This window comes from Toxotes jaculatrix, chromosome 5 (genome assembly GCF_017976425.1).
Source record: "Toxotes jaculatrix isolate fToxJac2 chromosome 5, fToxJac2.pri, whole genome shotgun sequence".
NCBI classification, from domain to species: Eukaryota; Metazoa; Chordata; class Actinopteri; family Toxotidae; genus Toxotes; species Toxotes jaculatrix.
The window spans coordinates 22,805,548-22,829,190 of NC_054398.1; the positions used below are offsets into that span (position 1 = coordinate 22,805,548).

General features: G+C 41.2%; 1 protein-coding gene across 2 annotated transcripts in view; it reads left to right on the forward strand.

The window, feature by feature from the left end:
* The window catches only part of cspg4 (chondroitin sulfate proteoglycan 4), a 64,043-nt gene that overhangs the window by 10,904 nt on the left and 29,496 nt on the right, over positions 1–23,643 (forward strand). For both annotated transcript variants that reach the window (XM_041038834.1, XM_041038835.1), the window contains exon 2: positions 23,216–23,379. In XM_041038834.1, the coding sequence (XP_040894768.1) occupies positions 23,216–23,379 (164 nt within the window). The remainder of the gene's footprint in view (positions 1–23,215; positions 23,380–23,643) is intronic.

The following is a 23,643-nucleotide window of genomic DNA, read 5'->3' on the forward strand; positions in this document are numbered from 1 at the left end:
TTTAATCAGGTTTAAGTTATGGGTCCATTGAGACATCATGGATGGGGAAGCAAATTTAAGGGTGGGAGGGTGGGTCTGAAGTTTCACACACATAGGCTTCTACTCTATTCTGGCAGACAGTGAAAGAGAAATCAGCCGTTTAACAGAAATATTGGATTGTGTGGAAAGTGTGGTCCAAACTTTAAAAAAGGGAAATCTCATTATTAGATTTCATTCTCATCTAACAGCCGGCTTTAAAGCTTCGACAAACTTTCTCAAAACAAAAAGAATGTTTTCCTCTTTGCACCCAGTCATTACAAAACCAGACAGCACATCAGCCAGATGAGGGGTGGCGAGTTCAGAGAACTGATAGAACAGAAACAGAGTTTGATACAGTCAATATGAGTGAGAGAAATATGAAAAGTTTCCAAAAAACAACACAGAGATATTTTCCTGTCACTGTAGAAGTAAAGATTTGCCTTCTGTAATTTGCTTTATTGCGTAGTTTGGTGGAAGCCTTAACACTAACTTGCTCAGCAGTTGATGTTGCACCAAAATCATAGTGTCATCCAACATGCAGCTACTTGTGAGCACAAATATTTTCCTGGCAGCTGAAAGTGGAATAAGCTGGGTTCACTGCCTTTGCCAAATCATGGATTTCATTTCCAGACATAATTGTACATGGATGTCAAAGGCAGGGAAGACTGTCATGATGTCTCTAAGATCGTATGCGTAGTATTTCTACTTTCCTGACGCAAGTAAAAAGCAGAGAATGCAATTGTGTTAGTAATTTAAACAAAGTGAACATCTCATGCCAGTAAAGCTCATCAGTTTGATAACAGTGATTGAAATTACACGTAATCAAGAATAATCCTGAACAGTAGATAATTGATTAGGCCTAATCATGAACATCCCTATTACTGGCTGCACAATCTAAACACTAACAGGCCCACTTCAGGCTTCTACCTCTGCTTGAATCCTGCAACAAATTACAGTATGTGTTCATTAAATACATTTTGGCATTGTTGTAACCTTCCCTTCTCCTCTGATGAGAAACTCTCTCGTAAGTGACTGACTTTTTGAACAGACCCTGTGGAGCAGCCAGCTCTACCTCGCAAAAGATGCCTTCACAGTGTTTTACTGGGAACGCTGGCCTTCAGACAGCACTGCAGAAGAGGCTGTTTTAAAACATGACACCTATAGTATCACAGTGAAAGGTGAAATCCTTTCAATGCGATACTATAGGTGAAAAAAAAAAATTTGCTGGTCTCTGGAAATTTGAAGTAGTACATTACTGCCAGGGAATGTTCAACCATTACCTGACATCTGTCTTTGTGTATGCAAGTCAGCATTCCTACGCGTTCCAGCATTCCTTGTTGAACTGAGTGGATACAGTTTGGGAGCTGATGCTACTAGGAATTAGCTGAACAGAAGCATCAGTGAGGTTAGGAATTTGATCTGGCTGAAGATTTTATTTCTTAAGCAGCTCTTTCTCATATGCAAATGAATAAGAACAACAGTAGTAAAGGAAAGATTTGTGTTTTTTCAAGTCTATGAGACGCATTTACCGATAGCAACACTGAAAGAATTGTTGGTCAATATATTGGAAGAAATAATGTCAACCCAAAGTAAGAGCTATGTTACAAAATCCACAGTCCCCTGCTCTGAGCAAAAATATATTCCAAAGTTCAGCTGAGGCTAAAATGAGAATGTAATTACTCATATTTCTGCCCCCACTGCAGTGCCAAAAATATATATATATATATACACAGAGGATGAGGTCAGTCCCTCCAGTATTTTGATATGCAGTAAGATATCTGACGACAACTGGTCAAATCACCATAAAATTTTGTGTGGATAATCAAGATCACAAGAGAACAGCTCCTATTTAGTTTAGGGAATTTCTGACCTTTAGTTTGCAGCCACCTTTAGATGAAAACTTCCACTAGACCAACACCTTTGTCCATGACAAGATATTCAGAGAGCTAACAGGTGGATTTCCATGAATGTTTCTGTGGATAGTCAGAGAGTCCAAGACAAGTAAATCTGGTGTTCTTATTTACCCCTCTGACCTTTCCACTGTGGTCACCATGAGACCGAACTGTGTACAAGGATTATAGAGATGTAACAGAGAGATTGCAATGATTTTTACTAAGAACATTCGTGCCTACAAGGGTACAACCACTTTTGGTTTTACTGCTACAGTGCCCTTTCTTGTAGCACCACTTCGAGGACAATTATTGCATTTTTAACCCCATTACTGGTACAGCTTTAATGATGTGAAGGATGTTTTAATTGTTTTTTTCCCTGTACCTTCATGTTATAGTTCAATAGGAGACTATAGAAGCTTTCAGCAGGGTTTTAGATTTTTTTAGTCACATTACTTTTATCACCAAAGTTACTATAAGGGCATTAAAGCAGTGTCTACATAATGTCAAATAATCCATTTGAGCCCTGATCTGATACACTGTGACCCCCTGATTATCAGACATCAGACGAGCATGTTATTTCAGTCCTGCATGGCAGGTTTTGTGAAGTCACTGTGAGATTCACTCGCTGACGATAATGGTTTTACCTTGATCAGAGCAGACCTCCTCTGGCCTCTTTTAAATGCAAGTCATAAAGTACTGATGGTGGTCTCCATCTGAACTCACTGCTGACTCCTGAATCACATCGCTCCACAGTGAGGTCATTTGGAATCAAACTTAGTGGCCCTGAAAAGGTCTGTCTGTCTCTGTGTGTGTGGGGGGGGGGGTGGATAACATGTATTGGAACAGGCTGTTGTACTAGATTTATGAATGAGGCTTTAACTGTGAGCAGGTGTCCTGTGTTACAGATATAGTATACTTCCTTCCTGTGAGTCTTGGAGCTACAAAAATATATTGTTTAGGAAAAAGAAAGGCCCTGCGGCATTGCTGAGTGAAGTATAGATAAATAACACAAAACCACTGAGCCTCATGTGGGCACATGGTTTGATTTCACTGAATCACTGTGAAGACATGAAGCACAGGTTGTGTGAGGACGATGATGTGGTGGTGCAGAGCTGCGCATTTCAGTGCCAAATCCAACAGGATCGTCCGTGCGCTGCCCGGCCCCACCCTGCCGCGCCCGCCTGTGTCAGCTTTCCTCTGTCTCCCCCGTCACACGCCAAAAGCGAATCCCATCCAAACGCATTTCAAAAAAATATGAAAGCAGCAACTTCTTTTTTTTTTTCATGTGGCATTCATGATGAAATTAAATGCAGATAACAAAGACAGCTTTGATAGTTTAGTATGACTGGAATGCAGTTTTTCAGTGTGGCACAGACAGGCAGACTTCATAATTAAAGCCACCTCCTGACACGTCTCAGTCTCTCTTATTTAGCCCAAATTCTGTGGTTCTGTGCCCTCATCCACACAACTAAATGAAAATCTTTCTGCACATGTCTCAGAAGTGTTTGCATAACTAATATTGGAACACACTTATGAGTACATTTCTGAGTGTACAGTTTATTCGGTGCACAGCACATGTATATGTAGGTTTTCCAGAAAGATCCCACACTGCAATATTTTTTCCTGTAATTTCCACTACAGTGTATACACAGTGAACACCAGTAACAAATACGTGGACGACACGTATCAAAACACTGGTCACCTCATTTGACTTGAGTACATAGTATGAGACACAACACCAAGATGCTCAACAACAAATGGACCATTGTATCTCCATAGTGTTACACATATCCAAACCGTTGGCTTGGAAGCCACACAGTTAAATATGTTTATGAAAATGCACCATTGACACATTCCATACTTTGCAGTGCAGTGTTCTGGATGCGTTTATTTCCACAGGCGTTGTTCTTGGTGAATTGAGTGCATCTGTAGAACATCTGAATGCCAGCTGGATGGTATTGGACGCCTTTGGCAGGATTATTGAGAATCAGTGCATTTCAGAGCAGCATTCATTAGTAGTCAGAAATATATGGGCTGCTTCATTTGGCCTGTGGAATTCAATTCCTCAACCTCATTTAAATTCTAATAAACAACTGTAAATATATTCATAACTAAAGGCCAGAACTCATTTACATTAGATTCACAGGACCAGTGTTATGAATTTTGAAAAGCTTCGACATACGCTGTGTTATATACATGATTCAAAATCCATTATGATAGCTATGAGTCTGATGCCGGAGATGTATTAAACAGATGCAGTTAATAGCTTAACTTAGATATGTTTGATTTCACAAGCATGTAAAGAAATGTGAGACCTTTGAGTGGGCTGCATTACAAATTAAGTGATGTTCATTTTCAGATGGATCTCTGTATTGTGTTATTCAGTGGATCTGAGCATGTTGACCAGGAGCCTATCTTCACTGTAGGCTTCTTTTACTCAGTATTTCCAGTTGGAAAGATGTTTATTATATGTTTCTGACAACTCTGAGAGTGTAGCATGTTGTTAAGCTTGAAGTCAGACGCATATAATTTTGTTGTAAATGGCTAAAATGCTTGAAATGGGTTTTCTGTAGTTGCATGGCAACAGCCAGAAGCATCAATGCCCATTAGCAGTTGTTCGGCACTGCAGCTAAAGGAGAGGTGTTCAGTGCATATGGGTTTCCTCCCCATGGACAAACAGCACAGCGCATTTCTCCTTTGAGCTGTCTGTCAAAGCAAATCCACAATCGCAGTTTGTGTGAGCTTCAGTTTAACTGCAGCTTCTCACTGAACATGACTGTTGCATTTAGCGCTGCCACATCAGATAACTGAAGCAGTTAAAAATAAAACACATTATTAAGTTCTTATGAAGCTGCTGTCGCACCAAAAGTGAGGCTATTGGAAACAAGACCAACGCCCTGACACCATGCCAAGGCCGTATGGTGAAACAGCAGATCAGAAGCTCTTTTCCCCAAAATACATCTTTTGCTGCACACAAGAAAATCCCCTCCTCCCACTGGGTACATTGCGTACTTTTTCTTTGAGTCTTTCTTTCCATTTGTCCTTTCCTTCGCTGCACTTAGTCAAGTGTCGGTTGGAGCAGATTTTTGAGGACACAAAGACTCCTTTTACAGTAGCCATCTGAAAAATAACTTTTTGTGCCATTTGTTTGGTTAGCTTTTTTGGGGGAGGCAGTTTCCTCCTCTGCCTGGGTTGGATGGCCCCTCCTGTTTGCAACGGGGTGCCCTGCAGCTTATAAATGTTTAAAAAAGAGCCCTCTTCTCTTCGATCCAAAACCACCTCAAAGCTTGGCAGAGTTAAAGGACAAACGCAGTAAAACGCAGCAAACACATTCCATGTCATCATCTACACAAAGCAGTTCTGGTTGTGTGCATGTGAACTAAATCCATGTGTGCGTGTGTGGAGTTCATGTGTGTGTGTTTTTCAACTTGCTGCAAGTCTCACACTTTGTGTTTGCTCATCACACTCAGCATGAAGCTGTGCTGTTACTTTCTGTCTCTTTACGTTCAAATGCTATAGTGTGATGATTCGGAGAACTGCTGTAGATTTATGGGCTCCGTGTTTTTCAGGTGACAGAACCATGAATACCGATTTAGTCTCCATATGGCAGGTGTAGAGGGTGATGAGCACTTCAGAGATTAGGAATTTTTCAACACTTAGCAACACACAGCCTCACATTCATGTCATTAGGCACATTCGCACTGGGGAGCCAGCAGTGTTAAACTGCCGGCTTACGTGTCTTGCTCAAGGGCACCTCATTGGACCTTTTTAGTGGGAGGAAACAGCGTTACTCAACCCCCAGCTCATTTGGGGATTCAAACTGACATCCCTGCAGTCATAAACCCTCCTCTATAACTTTCATGCCACAGGCACATGCATATGCTTTCGCTCAATCAGGAGGACCTTTATCTGCATCGAAGGCTGTGTGTTCATGTCTGTTTGTACCTGAGTGGATTGAATTGAGCGTGTCTGTGGCTCATTGGGAGGATTCTGTGAGAGCAGGAAATGGGGGATCCATATGTGTGCATGTGTGCATGTGTGAGTTTTCATGTGTGTGGCCATCTGATGCATGACGGCAGATGGATGAGTCATACATCTTAAGCTTCTCACTTTTGTTGCTGCCAATTACATTCAGTTCTGTTGTTTTATTTTTATCCATATTTATGTCTTTTGTTCTGTGAAAAACTTCCCTTGCCAAAGATCTTGCCCTACAATAAAAGTTCAGTTTATCTGAGCATGTACTACTGAAGGCCACAAAAAATCACTGTAGTAATACATCAGGTAATGTTTAGACAAAGTAACTGTGTAGTTGACATAAGAAGCTATGAACAGCCGACTGACTTCATGCAGCATTAATAAATATGGCAAAATATGAACCGACGGAGACTCATCTGTGCCAGATCCAGCACCACACCCTTCATATGACTCAAAGAAAGGAAACAAAATGTCATGCAGCTTTTACAAAACTACTAACTGCATAATAAATGCCTAAAATACCAAGTCTTATTTGTCTGAGCAACAGCTTGTAAACTGTTAATTACACTGCCTGACAAATGTGGCCTTTTGTTTAAGTAGATTTATTTCAAAGAGAGCACAAAGCAGCAGTATATTACCTGTAGTAACCTCTCTGAAAATGGGAAAAGTTGTCACAAATAACTAATAACTAAGTTTTAAGTGGAGCCATGTTCCCTGAGTCTGAGGGTGGTGAGCTGGCTTTTCCAACCTTTCCTACCTCCTGTCATCAACATATGTTGTTTGGGATGTTCTTTGCCTGGAACAGCAGTGTGTACAAGCTGTCTGTCCAAAATTAGTGTTTTTTAATTTGTCAGAAAACTAACCATCTCGTGATCCCTTAAAGTCTGTTAAAACTGAACCATCTGAACATCAAACCAGCCAAGAGAGGCTCTTCCCCTTCTTGTCTTTTTGGTTAAACTTTTGCTTGTTATTACGTCTGGGTTAAGTTTGGGTGCAAGTCAGTGGCTTACAAATTGGTTCAAAGGGATTGAGTCAGTGGAATCAAAGCAAGGCTGCACAAACCAAAAGAGATAGGAATGATATCACCCACACACATGATGGGAAAAAATTTCTAATGAGTCTTTATGAATGTCTGACCCTAATAAGAGTATAATCACATTGGGAGCTGTGAAATCATGTGTTCAACCATTAGCAGAAGGAACACTTCTCAGTCTCTCCGATTAGTCCAAGAAGCTCCCAAAAGGGCCGTTAGCATGCGCACTAGAGAATGTATTTAAATCCAGCGGAATTTTAATTACACTGGGATAGCTTTCATCTGGGTTAGCTTGTGCTGTTTGGCTGGTAAATTAATGGTTTTGTAAGCTGTTTTCATTTCATCCGCAAACTCAAACAGGAGTAAACAAGCAGACAACAACACAGGTGATGTCAGTGACTCCTCTTAATGATAAAAGGAAACACGTGGAATATCACACCAGGCAGTAATAGAGCTTTAAGCACTTCAATGCAGTCTCCATTTCACAAAGATGGATGCCTGTGTCAGATTTCAGTGGTCTCAGGCTCTGAGTCAGGTCTGTTGAGAGTCACTGCCAATGATCAGTTGATTGGTTGATTGATTTGAACATGTCACCGAATGTTTCTGTTTTTGAAGGCTGTGTTTGACAGAGCTGTCTCTGAGTAATAAGTGGAATATTTTGATTCTACTCACTGAATAAAAGAAGGAAAATACAGTTTAAGAAAACATCCAATTTCTCCATTCATCAGAAGTTAGAAACGCTGCGACAGATGTGTTTCATACACATGAATGAGCAAGGTTTTTTATCATTTGTTTGTCTGATGTGTGAGACAGAAGCTTTGAGAGCCGCCAGCTCGACAGATCATCCAGTATCTGTGCAATATTCAAAAAGCTAAACTTCAGATTTATGATTATCATATCTACTGACATCGAATTTGATCTCCCTGTAAGGTTTGAGATGTAAGATATGCATGTTCAGACGATGCCGCACATCAGTTTTCACACATATTGACATTCTGTGAGGTTTGCTTACTTATCTAGTAAGCACCAGTGAACACATCTGCAGATGGTTTAGCTTTGGTTGTGTGCTGTAGGAGGCCTCCCGTCCCATTTTCTCCATGTTTTATAGGTGAAAGTATATAATTTTTCCTCAAAAGAGGCAAAGAGAGAACGGAAAAGTTTAATCTTCAAAAACTCTTCCTCCTCCCCAACGAGCCAGATGGAACATAAATGCATAATAATTCCCTTTTTGGAAAAAAAAAAAAGTTTAAAGTTTTTATACAGCCAACATTCAAGTAACAACTAATGAATCATAATCAGTGTTCTAAATACAGGTGTGCAGGGGGTAATTTCTGCAGGACGTCAGAAGAAGAGTGAATATAACAGAGAAATCCTGCCTGAAGCCTTCTAAGTCCAAAAAAAACTCCAAAAATAGGATTGACTCTTGGATGTTGTGCTTCATGGTTGAGATCAAGTTTGTTTTTTGTTTTTTTAACAGATTGAAGTGCTCCTCTGTGTCTACGGGGAAAAGGAATTTCATTCAAGTTTATTTTAACTGTTATAGTCCTTAATGTGCACAGTGTGATTATGACTGAGCTGAGGAAGTTAAAAAGTCATAGTTCAATGGACAATGATTAAAGTGAATCACGGAGATCTTCAGCTACACTGGGCAAGGTGTAACATTAAAACATCAATTTCTAATTGAACTCAAATGATTAAAGAGGAGCTGTATCAGAGAGGAGGCTCCCATCTTCACAGCTGAGTATATGAGACTATTTTATTTATGAACAGAACATGGATAATGTGTAATGTCCGTAACACCATCCATAAAATTGATCTCGATTTGAAATTTTGAGTGTAAAATTCAAACTTGCTGTACAATTGCTGCTGGGACACTCCTATAGGTTGTATCCAAGGTTATGGACAAAAAGTCAAAATACAGAGCTTTTTTGGCTTTAACATAAAATATAAATGTTACAACAAAAGGGAAACATCTACTGTTCGCCACTAAAAGGTTGATCCAGTGGATATACAGCACTGTGTAATTGAACTACAAGACTGTTAAACAAGACATGTGGCCACGGTGCCCATCTGCCAAATGCCAGCATGTTGAGCACATGTTCACAAAACATTAGAAGGGAAATGGAGAAGAAAGAAGGTGAAGGACAGAACATTTGCTCCAGAAGGGGCTATTATCTGTAATAGCACCATCATGACTTACGTTCGCTCATCTACAGGGACTAGGAGCAGAGAGGTAGATTCTTTAATGCAATTCATTTGCATATTTTAAACAAGGTATGCAACGCAATATGTTCTTAGTAAACTGGCTCCTAATATACTGTATGATATGACTTCACGTGCCTGTAACAAACTAAACAGCTGAGGATATTTGCTGAAATTTCATTTGCATGTTACATTGCTTCTCTGCAATATGGACAAACTCCACTGCTACGCGGTCCAAACCATAACAGTTCACAGGTTATCGTGTTTTTAAAGGTCGTTCACTGTATGTTTTTATACTTTAACATTATGTCGTCAAATTGACATAGATACTGAATCTGTTTCGTTGAGAAACAGTTAAATTTACATTTTAGATTATTTAGATAGTGGTGCATGAGTGTATGAGATGGGACAGTTATCATGGTGGAGGCTGTTAAAAAAAAACTGAAGATATACAGAATCTGTATATACACAAACATTGTGGACAGATCTGAATAAGAGACTCGCCCTTCACAAGTAAAACCTTCCATTCAATCAATACTTGAAATTATCAGATGTCTGGATAGACTTTTAAACCCTTGGGGTTTATTTTTATTTATTTCTCTGCCACGTCAAAGTTTACAATGGCTGCCTCTATCAGGTTCTGTTCTGTTTTCAGATACAGGGTTTTATGAAGGCAAGCATTGATTTTAGTCATGGGCTTTGTTTTAGCCTTCAGTCCAGACAGTGACTGTCTCAATGGAGCTTTTGCCTCCAGCAGTGAACAAAAACACATTTCTCACTTTGCCTTTCGCCGGTGCTCAGTTACCCTGTTGATGATCTCTCTCTCTCTCTCTCTCTCTCTCTCTCTCTCTCTCACTCTCATTGACACTGTGTTTCAACATTGCACTCCTCCAACCCCTGGATTCATCAAAGTCTGACAGCCTTGTCAATATTCACCACCCAAAGTGGGCAAAAAGCCATCTCGAGCCTCGATGAGATGAACAAATGTGCTCATAAATCTAAATATATCCGACGAGCTGTCAACATTGTATGTAAAACTATGTGTAGCGACGTGGGTATTATCCACGAAATCTGCGTGGGCCATCTGTGCCGATGGCATGTCTTACACCATCAAATTACTCACCCATGTGTGGCACTTTCATCAGTACACGTAATTGCGCCTTGGCAAGATTAAAGATTTGTCTACCTGATGATGGATGAAAAGCTCACAAGATGCACCAGATTTGGATCAACAGATACGTTCTGACACAGTGTACACAAGTCTGACGAACATGCGCTCTGAAGCATGGACCAGCTAAATCTTTATAGATGCTATAATAGTTTATTGATTTTTTCCCGCTTAATGTTGCTCAGTCAAGAAATCGAATGTACGTGAAGACAGAGCAGAATTCGACTGATTACCAGTTAACGGTTTCTAGCATTTCATCCACTGAAAGCTTTTATATTTCGCTTTCACACCGTAGATGGTTTCTTTCATTTGTCACGCACGCTGTTTTTGTTCCAGCCATATTCTGAGCTGAATGTGCATCGACTTCCATGAGGCTTTAAGAGCTAACAATGGCTGAACCTCAGGCAAGCTGTAAGTGCTAACAAAATAATCAAGCTCTTTAGAAACTGTTGCTTCATCAGCTGTGGAATAAAGTCGACAGTGCTGCATAACCATCTTTCTGCCTCTGTCTTCTTTGCAAGTTAATATACTTCTCAGCTCCTGAATTCTGTAGCCGCAAGAATTTGTCGATTGATTAGAAAATCAGAAATAGAAATCATTACCTGCAGCCCTATTGAATTCATGTCGCATTTAACCTCAATCCTAAAGTGAACTTGATAGAAATCTGCTGAATCAATCAATAATCAATAAAATCAATAATTATTATATTTTAGTTTCAGTGATGGAATTTTAAGCTCAGTGGTCTGACGGTTCTTTTCAAAATCCTCCTTAAGAGTCATAATTGACTTGTCTTTGACTCAACCAGGAGAATTTCATGTCTGTCCGAGCCTCCTACTGTCAGCCATAGATCATTGTCTGTACAGACTATGAACGGTACTTTTACCGCCAGAAATCCTCGATTTCCTGAAATAACTCCCATGCTGCATTGTTTCTGAGCAAACCTGAAGGCTACATTCAGCTGTCACAGACTATTAGTCTTTGTATCCAGTGTTCTGGCAATTTAGACAGATCTTTGTTGGCGGTACAATGGTTTCACTTTCAGGACACACACCTCCGTAGATCGGTTCTGTTGTTGAGAGGCAGACAGCCTCCAACAACAGCTACCCTGATCTGCTGTCATCTTCGAGGTGGGTGGTACAGTAGTGGAGGGAGTTTTATTTCTCCACTGTCGTCTGCAGTACATATGCTTGTTTCAAACACAGTGATGAGCATTTAGTTGAATCAGCAGTGCGCGTTTGGGGGTTACACAAAGAGAGATTGTGAGCAACTTCTCTCAGACGAAATGAAGAAATAACACCGTAATCAGTCAGAGGCAATGAGGTGCATTACTGGTAATTACATCTGTTGGATACACAGAGAAATTGTTGGAACAACAGCCCGTTCAAACTCCCTGCTCTTGTTATCATCTAAATGCAAATTGGGTGTAATAAGGACCATGTCTGTCTATCTGTTGAAGTTCTGTACCAACTTGCAGGAACAGCAAAATGAAAACAAGCTGTCTGATGTAGCTCCCAATCATTCTGTATTCACTCTTTGTATTTTGTCAGCCTCTTAGAAGCATGCTTCCCAGCTCCTCTGTTTTATTTTTCATGATATTTCTTTCTCTGTGAACATTTTGTCTTTCCAAATTTTGTTTGTGCTTTCGTTCTTTGAGGCATCCCCGAGGTTCAGCAAGCTATGATGCACATGAACTCGTGGTACTGTGGCTTCAAATGTGACTCATGACCCTTGTCACAAGTTCCACTCCTTTGTAGGACTTTCACACATAAAACCAAGGAGACTGGCCTCACTGAATAAAAAAAAGACAGCACTGGTTGTTTATTCAAACACTTGGGACAGTATGTGTTTGCAATGTCCTGATGAGCGGCTGCCTGTGGTCATGCAAATAAAGCTGTCCCCTCAGAAGCAAAGGTGGATACTGAGTCACTTTGTATACAACCACAAAACCTCCTCTGCTACTGGCATAGATCGTTTCCAAAGCAAGTTTAACACTGAAGAATATGGTTCACATCCCCTAGCAGTAATAAACTTTTTCATTATTTCTCCTATTTCAGCCAACATCACATTGCACTGACTAAATAATACCCCCTAGCATATTCAGTTTCCTTTCTCAAGTACCTTTGGATCTGAGAGGATTCAGTAACAGCCATGATAGAACTTTCCAAACCAGAGTCTATCCTGCGCTGTGGTGTCTGATGCCTCTACAACTCTATCTTAAATGTTGCAACCCATGAGCAAATACAGTGCCTCAAGGTGAAGTGATGGCCAACAGCCATATTGGAAGAATTAAGACATCCAACATGGCAGAAAAGTGTCTGTGAACAGCTGATCTAAACACAGAGGTTGGACATCTCAGCAGAATTCAGTCAGCTAGTTTCTGATGAATTTATTATCAGAAACTGCAAAGTCTTTGTTTACTTAAAAAACTAAGACTGACAAAAGGGTGAGGGCTCTGAAGGGGACTCAAATGCACGACTTGAGTACACAGGAATGAGAGGCAACAGGGTCGGTACACAGAAAGGCAGACCAAAATCAGGCAGAGGTATCAAAGTCGTGAGGCAAAGGGAAAAACCGTAAGAAGGCAAACCAGGTCAAATCACACAGGGAGAAACACAAGGAACTAATGCTGGAACGCTTGACTAAACAGACAAAGACGATCTGGCAGAGAACAAAGGAGAGAGCAGGACTTAAATACACTAGGAGGCGGGGAAACAATAAGACACAGGTGCAACACATTAGGGGCGGGGCAGGTAATTACTGAGGCGGGAAACACAGGAGGACAGGAAGTGAATCTACAAAATAAAAGACAAGGGGGTTAGCACTTTCAAAGTAAAACAGGAAATTAACTAAACTGGTATTGAGGAACACACAGACAAACAGGACATGACTCAGGAGCTGGATGTGACAAAGACAAATGGCTGGAAGAAGACTTTCATTTTTTTTTTTTTTTACCAGAAAGGTGAAGGTTGGTGCAGCCATCATGGATTATACTGTTCAACCTCTACTGTTGCTGCATGTTTACACAGCACAGCTGCCAAAGGGCGTAAGTTATGTACTGTAAACAGCGGCTTGTGTTAGAGGATGCATGTTGCCACGACATCCCCTCAGGCCCACTGCGGTGTACAGAGTGGCCGCTGTCAGTGGATGATTTGGCAGGGACACAGAGTTTGTTTCCCCATAGGGCAATTTTGTCACCACATGTTTAAACCATTACCACAGATGTGGCATGAGTGTTTAGGCCAAACAAAACCAGTATTTACATTAAATGTGTATCCTTATGTTGTAGACTTATATGCCATGTGTAGGAAAGAATGACTTCTCAAGTCAGAAGGCCCAAATTCTTTTTTTGGACCGAGAAAAAGAAACTGACTTTTGACCAGAAGTTTGTTGGTTTGATGCCTGCACTAGCTGAACAAATCTGGGAAACAGAAGTGAAAGCACAGCCCTGGTTCCTTCTTCATTACCACTGGTAAGGAGCTCTTGAGCAAGAAGCTTACCTCCCATTGCATTATTAGTTTCCAGGTGTGTGTATGTCACTGTGTGGTGAAGGGCGTTTCTGGAAAAAAAGCATTCATGCTCAGTGAATCTGTTCTGTTTAAAGAAAGGTTGAATAAACAAAGTACACATTTTCACATCAGACTAAATCCCCACTTGTGTCACTTAGAGCCTTTTCAAATAATCATAAACTGTTCTTTTGGTTTGAGTCATCCATTACATAAGTATGTAATATTTCACGTAACTTGCATTACAAACATAAACTAATATGAGACTCACACAAAAATAGTTGATAAAGACACTTAAATGGACTTGCATCCATTTTATCAGCTCAGAATAATATTAGTTTTTGGTTAGAACTCAATATAAGGAGAGAGAGAGGAGTCCGTTTCAAAGTTCAAATCCCTAGAGACTTCTCCCCATGTCTACTACCAGCTAGCAACATTTTCCACTTAAAGCAGTGCTATCCATCTTCAAGTCTGTGCTTCAATAATGAAACCAAACCGTGCAAATTGTGGAAAAATGAAATGGACGTATAAATTGGAGCTGGAACATTGGGCTGCTGTTTAGGTTGTTACGCAGCGTTCCCGGGCTTTCCGTGCTGTTTATTTTAGGCTGGAAATGGCAGATAGAGACAGAGTGAGAGAAGGATAGAGGGACAGGAAAGCGGAGGGAGGGGTGGGGGGTTCTCCCAACTTCTCCTGAATGAGAGCTGAGCAGGAGAAAAGTGCCTGGGTGGACTGGGTGGAGCAGGGAGGGCCTCCTCAACGGTAGTCTGGTGGAAAATGGTTATGTGAATGGCAGGAGACGGTGGGCTGACTCAGCCATCTGAGGAGAAATGACTGTAAGGTTGTGAGATGTCTAACTCATGGTGGAGTGTGTGTGTGTGTGTGTGTGTGTGCTCATGGCTACTAATAAGTGCACGGCTGAGTTGGGGTGTTTATATTTGCACCATGTACTTCTGTCTGTGGGTGTGTGCACTGGAATGGTTTAGAGTAACACTGGTTGATGGAAGGGTTTGAGAGCAAGCATCTGGATAAAGCATTTATCTGGGCCTAAATTCAGTGGAGTTAAGCGAGAGAGAGGTGTCTCCAGGGTTTTGAGGGGAGGGGTGAAGTGGTGAGGTGGGGAGGGGGTCAGTCTGAGCTGGAGAGGGTCAGTCTGGCAGTGTGTTCCTTCAGCTGGTTCTCATTATGGAGCTAATGTGACGCTCTGATCTCAAACACAAAATGACTTTGCAGACCCAAGTTAAAGCCGGATATGAGTTTGTGAGGCCCCTTCACTGCAGCTTCTGTATCACAGTTTCCCTCCTCGGGCTCCGGCAAGCCTGGGGGCCTCATTTATAGAAAGGCCTCCCTATCAGATTTGGTCATGGAAATGTGTGTAGGCATGAAGCTTGAAACTGGTGTGGCATCCAGTCCTGCCTCTTGACATTAAATCAGCATGAGGTTTAAATAAGGTGAGTGACACTTCTAATGTTTTCTTTGTTTTTGCTTGGTTAATTTAGGTACTTTGAAACTGGATTCAACATAAAACTAGGGCTGGGTAATGAATCTCAGTCATCATGATTCATAATTAATAATTCAGTCAGTTATGTTTTTAAATGGACTTACATAGCACTTTTCCATCTTGGCGGACAAAGCATTTTACAAATTGCCTCCAATTTACGCATTCACACACACACACACACACACACACTGGTGGCAGTGCAGCTAATGCAAGGTGTTGGCCTGGCTAATAGGAGCAACTTTGGGTTGTGTTGGGTTTAGCATCTCACTCATGTGACATTTTGACATGAAGCCAGAGACTGAACCACCAATCCTGTGATTAATGGACAACCTACTGAAACAAAAAAGTTCTGGAGAAAAAAATTTTTCCATTTCCAAAAGCAGAGAAACAAAAAAGTTTTGGCATCTGTACCAAAACTGAGGTATCAAATCAGCACTAGTTTGTAGATATTTTAAACAGCACTCAGGCCACAAAAACAATCCATAAATTGCTTTGCATGTTTAATGAATGAGACCCTCCTGAGAGATAAAGACAAAAATAGAGATAAAACAAAAACAGAGAAAGTCAGTTAATTTATTAGATCTGCCTGGGAGTCCAATTTAAACCCAATCTCTACCAAGTGTGCCCCTGCACTGGACCCCAAGTAGGGATGGCTTCTCAGGGTCTGGTTTCCTAAATCTCTTCCCCTGTATTGGCGTTTCAGTAGAATGATTTATGACAGTGAATTGCTACTCAGCAAAATGTTTTCCAGCCCACTGAAAAGCCAGTGTCACGCTGATAATTAGTGGTGGAGTGACTGATGCCTGCACTCGTACTCATAACTACAGTCACAAGAGCACTCTGAGTGAAGACTGAATGGGGCCATTGATATGTCAGAAATGACTGTTAGTGGTGAATGAATCAGGCCTCGAAAGAATCAGGATGAGAGCAAACATGCAGACGTACCTTTTCAACAGGCCCCCAACAAAGTGTGTGACAGTGGAAATTATGAGAGCAAATGATAGCACTTTCAAGTGCTCTCTGCTCATTCATAGTTTGAAATTGTGACAGTTCTAATAATGCCTCACACATACTCAACAGTGAGCACCAGCATACCAGTCGCATGCATGATGGAAACATTAAAACCCACAGAGTAACTGAGGACAAAAACCTCAAGAGCACAGTATGCTGACATTAAGTGAAGTACCAGGAATTGCAGAGGGGTGTTTGAGTCATGATACAGGGACAGTGGCCACATCAGGAATGTGTGAGTCCTTACGTCAAAGTTGGAAAACCTCGAATTCTGAACTAATGGAGGACTCCACTGAAATTCTATCTTGTGACCATCAAATATTTATATTCCCCTCAATACTCTTAAAGAAACAGCTCAACACTTTGAGAAATACACTTATTTCCAAGAGTTAGGTGAGATCGATACCACTCTCATGTCTGCGCTAAAAGCGTGGAGCTAGAGCCAGGAGGCTTAGCGTAGCTTAGCTTACTCTGCTGTTCAACTAGAAAAAGTTAAAGCATGTAACTCCATGTAAAAAAAAAAAAAAAAAAAAAAAAAAGTTTTTGCAATGTCAAACCAGAACATGTGATCCACGCCTGCTTCCAGTGCAAGACGTTACACATTCTGTATGCACAAATTTGGGGAAGTGATGCAAAGATATGAACAGGAACAGAAAACATCATGGAACATTGGAATGGAAAAAGCCAATGGAAAAAGCCATCTTACTTAGAAGATGAGGACATCCGTTAATTAGTGCTTCACAAAGTCATGATGTGGTATCATGTTTCAAATTGGGAGCCTAAAATAGCCCACCTTAAAATAATTTAGTTTTATTATCCATACTAATGAGTGGATGTTACAACAGGACACAGAACCTCTTTGCTCGCCCACTTTGTGTTGACATTGTAAATATTAGAGACTTATAAGTGGCTGTACTTAACTGCTAGCTAATTTCCGGCTGCTATTACTTTGGGCCATCAGTGCTGTGGAACAAAGCCAGAGCAGTCTAGCCAGTCGTGCATTACATGCTCTGCTCGCAGTTTGTTCTTTCACCTTTACACTTACATTTTTTTTTTTTTTTAAATAAAGTACTGTAGAATAATGAAATCCCTTCACTGACCTTTAATTAGGTTTATAAGGATACATTGGCTGTAAAGGAGCAGAGGCACAGGACACGTTCCATTCTGCAAGATGAGAAATGTATTGTTGTAAACGTCTTAAGCTTAATACGATAAATGAGACTTCCTTTGCTATTTGGCTCTACTTTTACTCCTTTCTGTTCACTGTTCTACCTACTTTTCACACAGTGAGATCTCACACTGGAATTCATTACCGGTGTGTTAAAACGTCCTTCAGCTCAGTCTATAAACAGCCCTGCTTTAGCTGAGGGAAAACAGAGAAAGTCACAGCTAAATGTGTAAACCGTCACTTGTTAGAACGTCTCTTGCAGTGGGCTACATGAGCATTTGGCAAAAGAAAGTGTGTGTGTGTGAATGGGTGCAAAGGGGGGGTCAGCTGGTGTGAGGGGGGATATAGGTTGAACTGCTATGGAGGGGGGTCAGTCCTCTGATGTCACGGGGAGATTATTTTAACAGGACCCACCCACTGGGACCTCGGTGGTTGATGGCTTCCGTAGTCCGGCTGGGCCGACAGAGGCAAGCTTTGTATTAGTCAGTCATAAACTATAGCAGAGCCCTGAGTCACTACAATGTCTCTGTTCACGGTTGTGTTTGTCTTACAATGTTGTTGGGTGAGTGAGATCATTGGTCCAAAGTCATTATGACCTGTGAGCCTTTTAGTCGAGTGTGATGAGCCAACAAACTGTGAATTCGTTACGCGCCTTATTCGGCCACAATACTGAGTTTGATGAAGGATGTTTGCCTTGTAGCTGGAGTCCGACGTGAAAACGTGAGAATGTCCCATTGTGCACTTTTCAGGTAGCACAATATGTCTTTCTTTCGTCCGCTGTTGCCTTCAGAATACAGCACAGCACAGTTAACATGAACCTGAAATGCAGCCAACATTTGATGGAAATATTTTCACTGGCAACTGTGCAAGAGAGCATATAGACCGTAAAGAGGAGTTCATGGAGAGTTTCTGAAGTATAAAACAAGACTGAGCTTTGTTTTTTTTCCCGATGATTTGATTGGATGTTGTTTGGTCTTAAACTACACCCCTACAACCTGATCCTTACTGATTTCCTGCTCCGTCTCATCTCAATCCAGTCTATCACGTTTTTTTATACAAATGTCATTCAACAGTCAGTCCTGCAACAAAGTGCCTTTCCTTTTTTATTATATGCCTCACAAAAACTGTGGGGCTTTTCTGTTCATTTTGTGTGGAAACTCAGCCTTTCAGAATCCCTCGCTCATTAACAGCCCAAACCCAGACAACACTGAGCCGTTCACATCCTGCTTTCCCTCCCTTTTCTCACAGGTCCATTTTCCTAAGCTGAAATTACATTACACTGCCATTCTCCTTTCACAGGGAAAGGTCATAATTTTTCGTTACTGCCACCATCCCTTGTCTGTTGTGTAAGTGCGAGTTTTAGAGAGAGAGAGCCTGAAAAGTTTTAATTATTACCAGGGAGGAGGCCACCCGCTGTGGCTCCACAAGCCTGTTTTTTTTTTTTTTTTTTTTAAATGTATTGTACCTCTTCACTCTGGCTCGCATTTGTAGAGATGCAGAGGTAGATGAGGATTTGAAAGGGGGGTAAAATGATGCTGTGTTTGCTTTCACACTGACATAGCCCGGTCTGAGAAATGGCTCCATAAAACCTGTAAAAGTGTGTCCCTGGTGACTTCTGAAAAGTCAGTGGGGAAGGAGGGGGTCCTTATAAAGCAGTGCTGTCAAGGTATGTAGAGTTGTGGCTCTGCTCTCTGCTGTTTAACAATGCTGGAGTTAGCAGTATTTTCTTATACACACTCCTGTATACAAAGTCTGGTCTGTAAACATGTTGCACCAACATGATCACTTCCTTTTAAGAGCAGCCAGTGAGCTGTAATTAGTGTGTTACTCGTTACTATTCATTTGTTTTGCGAATATTGTAATTACTGCATAGATCAAGTTCAGTGGCAGCATTTTCTCCAGTTATTTTAGAGCAAGAAAGTCGGAGGGAGGTGGTCAGGGTGGATGGTGGGCTGACACAAAGCAAAGGCCTCCACTGTCCCACATGTGGTTATGTTTAGTCTGTAGGCTTTTCGTGACAAGATAAAAGATACATCTATTCATGTAGATAAAAGAGCTGCAACTAATGATTGCTTTTATAACTGATTCATTTGTGGATTATATTTTTTTTGATTAATCATTTCTTATGGTTATCAAATTGTTTGCTTAGTTTTTTTTTTTTATGTTTAACAGAGTAAAGCAGCAAATTCTCCCATATGAGAAGCTGGAAATTAGTGGATCAACTAATCGATTTAGGAATAGTTCATTTCTGATGTTCATCTGCTCCTATATACAACAAACAATGTTCTGATAGTCCACAGTAACAGTATCGTCAGACATGAGTGGAAAACTGTTTGTCTCAAGCTCAAGTGCCATTGACCCTTGTGAGAGATGTAATTGCTCATCGTGCTAATGACTGTGTTGCCATATGGTAAATGCTATTACACCCTTAAAAGCTTTCCAATTCCATCTATGGTTAACAACACCCTATCCTTCATATAATTATGTCCAGCGGCCATTGTGCTCTGTTGTAGTACACACAGCCCAGCAAAGGAAACGAATGACCAACATAACCACTATTTATAGTCAAGCTAACCATGGTTTAACCATGGGTTATGGGTGGTTTGTTTGGATTCCAGGCAGCGTTACCATGGCAAAATTGTAGTAGAGAAACACACACACTGGGAATCTTTGCTCCTGCATAACATTTTAAACAATCAAATCATATTATCTGAAAGGATTGTGGACTCTCAAGCTTAAAAAAAAAACAGAACTGTGTATTTCTGTGTTCCCCCTAACACTAACATTAGTCAATCTGATCTAGATTAGACACCACTTCTAGAATTTAAGTATTTCCTTTAGTGACCAGCACAGCTGGGGGAGTTAAAATCGGCGTGCTAAAGTCTCCAGTCTTGTCTGTCCAGCGCATCTTCACACTCGCTTAAAATACGACTGAAGTGGCTCTGACTCATTGGACAGACAAGTCAAGTGAATGTCTCCAATCTTCCTACACTTGTGGTCAGTGAGTCTCTCTTCCCCATAGCTTTTCCGGACATGTGTCGCTAGATTGAGACCAAAAGAGGATGGAGAAGAGGAGGAGGAGGAAAGGGAAAGAAAGACAACAGAGTAATTCATTCATCCATGCGTGAAAGAGAGGAAGACTCCGTTTCCTCTAAGCATTATAAATACAAGTGCAGTCAGTCATCAAATTATAGCCATCTGCACTGGCCTGAGACCAGGATTCTGCTTGACACACAATAAAGTAGTGTGAGGAGAGGTGTGGTAGCTTAAGGGGATCAGAGACTGTCCTCTTAGATGGTTAAACCTCCACACACAGACTGAAACCAACTGTGGCAGCAGCTTCACAGCTCCAGATTACACTTTTAAGGAGTGGGGATGATTCTTTACAAATAACGATGACTTGTCAGTAAAATCACCTCAGCTAGATCCCATCCCCAACCCCAAGTCCCCTGGAAGATGGAGAACATAGCTGAGAGCTGTGTTGCAGGGGCTTGCGATTCACAGTCCTGTTCTCACAGGCTGTCTGTGATCATGTTTTCTCTCATCCTGTAGGTATGATTCCGTCTTTGCATACATGTTAGTGTGAGCACAGAGACAGTTTAATCAAGGGTGCAGAGACAAAAGAAGTGTCACAGAGCAGGGCATTTGTACAGATAGCATATTGAAAATGTGCTTTTCCTACATGACGCCTATTCTATGCAGAGCTTTTCTCAGCTTAGCTGGGGAACTAATGAATTCCAGGTCCAGGTACACTGCGGCGAGTAAAGCTATTGTGTGCATCATTAGAAAATGTGCTCCTTTTCCTGCAGGCAACAGCAGCAAGCTGAATTTGAACCAGAAAATCCCCAGGCAGAATCGTCTTGGCATCGCTCTCTCCTTCAGCTTTTTATCCCCATGCTCAGTGAACAATCCAACAAAAGCTCTGGTTTAAGAACCATGGAGCTCATTGCGATTTTCTTTGTTAATGCAATTGCCTGTAAAAAAAGATTCTGCTCCTCCATTTTTCAGTTTCAGCCTGAAGGCCCCTGAGCAATTAGTCTTTCATTTGGGATACCTTAGCCTTACGAGAAACTCTCTGAACTGTACCGTAACAGCCTCTAGCACAGGCAGCAACAGCTAACGACAATAGCCTCAGAAAAGTGACATTTTGAAAATGAATGTGATAATGTTGTTTGATTCAGTAATACGAATAATATTTGCATGTTCTGCCTCATTCACATTTCGAATTACCGGGACGATCTTACTGCTTTAGTTTTGCTAGCTCTCTTGATTTGTTAGCATTCACACATTATGGATTACAAATACAACATGTGACAGTGATTTTTTTCCAGTGATATTTATGTCTGAGAGCCACCAACATGGCGTTCCTGTGGCTGCAGGAGACCAGTGCTGTGCAGCAGTGTGTAATCGAATGTCTCTGTCTGTATTTGGCCCTGTGCTGAGACTGTTCATCACTGACTTTGTTCATGACAGAACAGCCTTGGAGCCAAAAGCAAATGCCTCTTAGTGAAATCACAAAAGCATAGGCGCAATGATAAAAGCTTTGCTTTCGTGCTAGCTGACATCAAAATGATTGTCTTTGTTCACATTGCCAGTGTGTGTTGCAGATCTGGGATGGAAGGGTTCATTTACAGGAGGAGAAACCAGAGGACAAATGTGTTTTGAAGTTGGCAGCATGGCACTAATGCAGATGCAACACAGGCACAGGCTGCCCTTTAAAGGCACACACACACACACGTACACACGCATTTGTTCACAAATGGACACCTTCGAACAGAGTCTTGGGAAAATACTTTTTCCATTTATAGCCATGAATGTGAATGTTTAGTGCCTTATATTCTCCTCTTCTCTTTTCTGACTCATGTCTGAGAGGTTATTTTGTGAGATTTTTGCTTTGTGGCATCAAGCCTACTCTGTTGCTAAACCACTGGATGCTACTGTTGATTTTGAGGGAATATTTTGGTCTTCATGATCTCATAGGAATGTTCTAACTTTAACCTAGCAATGTCTCTCTCTGCTTCATGATTCCAACTATTCCAAAGCATTAGCATTATGTGATCAGAAGACTGCATTCTTTGCTGTTTTCCAATGCGTTTCTGTGTCTTGAACTGTCACCCCAAAGAGGGTGGGTGCATGGCAAATGGAAAGCCCCCTTTCTCTATCTCTTGGCTAAGGCCATGGAAAACCCATGGTGAGAAAACGGGGTCTTGGAGGTGCTCCAGTTTAATCTCAGAGTATGTGCACTGGGAAATAAATGACTTCCTCCGTGGTTTACATTTAGTCAAGGACCCGGGAGAGCACAGTCCGAGGCAGGTGGCTGAATTTGCATATCAGTGGAAATGAGACAGCTCAAGCCTGGGAAATCCTGCACCCCAAAACTCTATATGCCTAGAAAACCTCCGCAGGGGTAATGACTGATGTCTCAGTTAGAGAATCCCTTTGAGGCCAGAGGAGCTCCTCTTAACCTAGGAGCAGCTGGAGGACACCTGATAATACAGAAATAAGTCTGCAAGTTGTACTGAAACAAGACTCAGAAAGATGCTCACTTAACTGGTTTCTCCAAACGTCAACGTATGGAGTCACAGAGTTGCCAGTTAGCAGTTGTAGGATGAGTTTATAGAACTGTATGAAGCCACAGCGTAGAGAAAATTATGAAAATTATTGCAAAGTGAAAGAAAACATGTCAACCTTTGACTTCTGTGTCGTCATGATGCCTATTTCTTATCTTTATTTGCTATCTACAGAATCATACTTTGGGGACAGCTACTGCAGATTAGATGCATTCCATGATGTCTCCACCTTCCACCTGTCACTACAAATTAAGACAAGTCGGCGAAGTGGGCTGCTGCTTCTGGCTGCAGGAACAGAAGACTACCTGTTCCTTGAGCTCCAAAATGGGAAAGTACAGGTGAGTGGCTGAAATATTTTTAGACACTGTAAGATAATGCGGGTTGGTCAGTCCCAGCAGTTGAAAAACAAAAGGTTGCATCACTTTGATTTTAGCTCTATTGGCAGAACAGAGGTTTGCTATGCCAATATTATATTGTTATTTTAGCTGTATAATAACCTATTGATTCATTCTCTGCTATAATCCCAAGACATGTGAAAAACTTATTTTAAGAGATTTTGGGCATCTTAGCTGCAAAATGTACCATGCATTTTGAGTGCATTA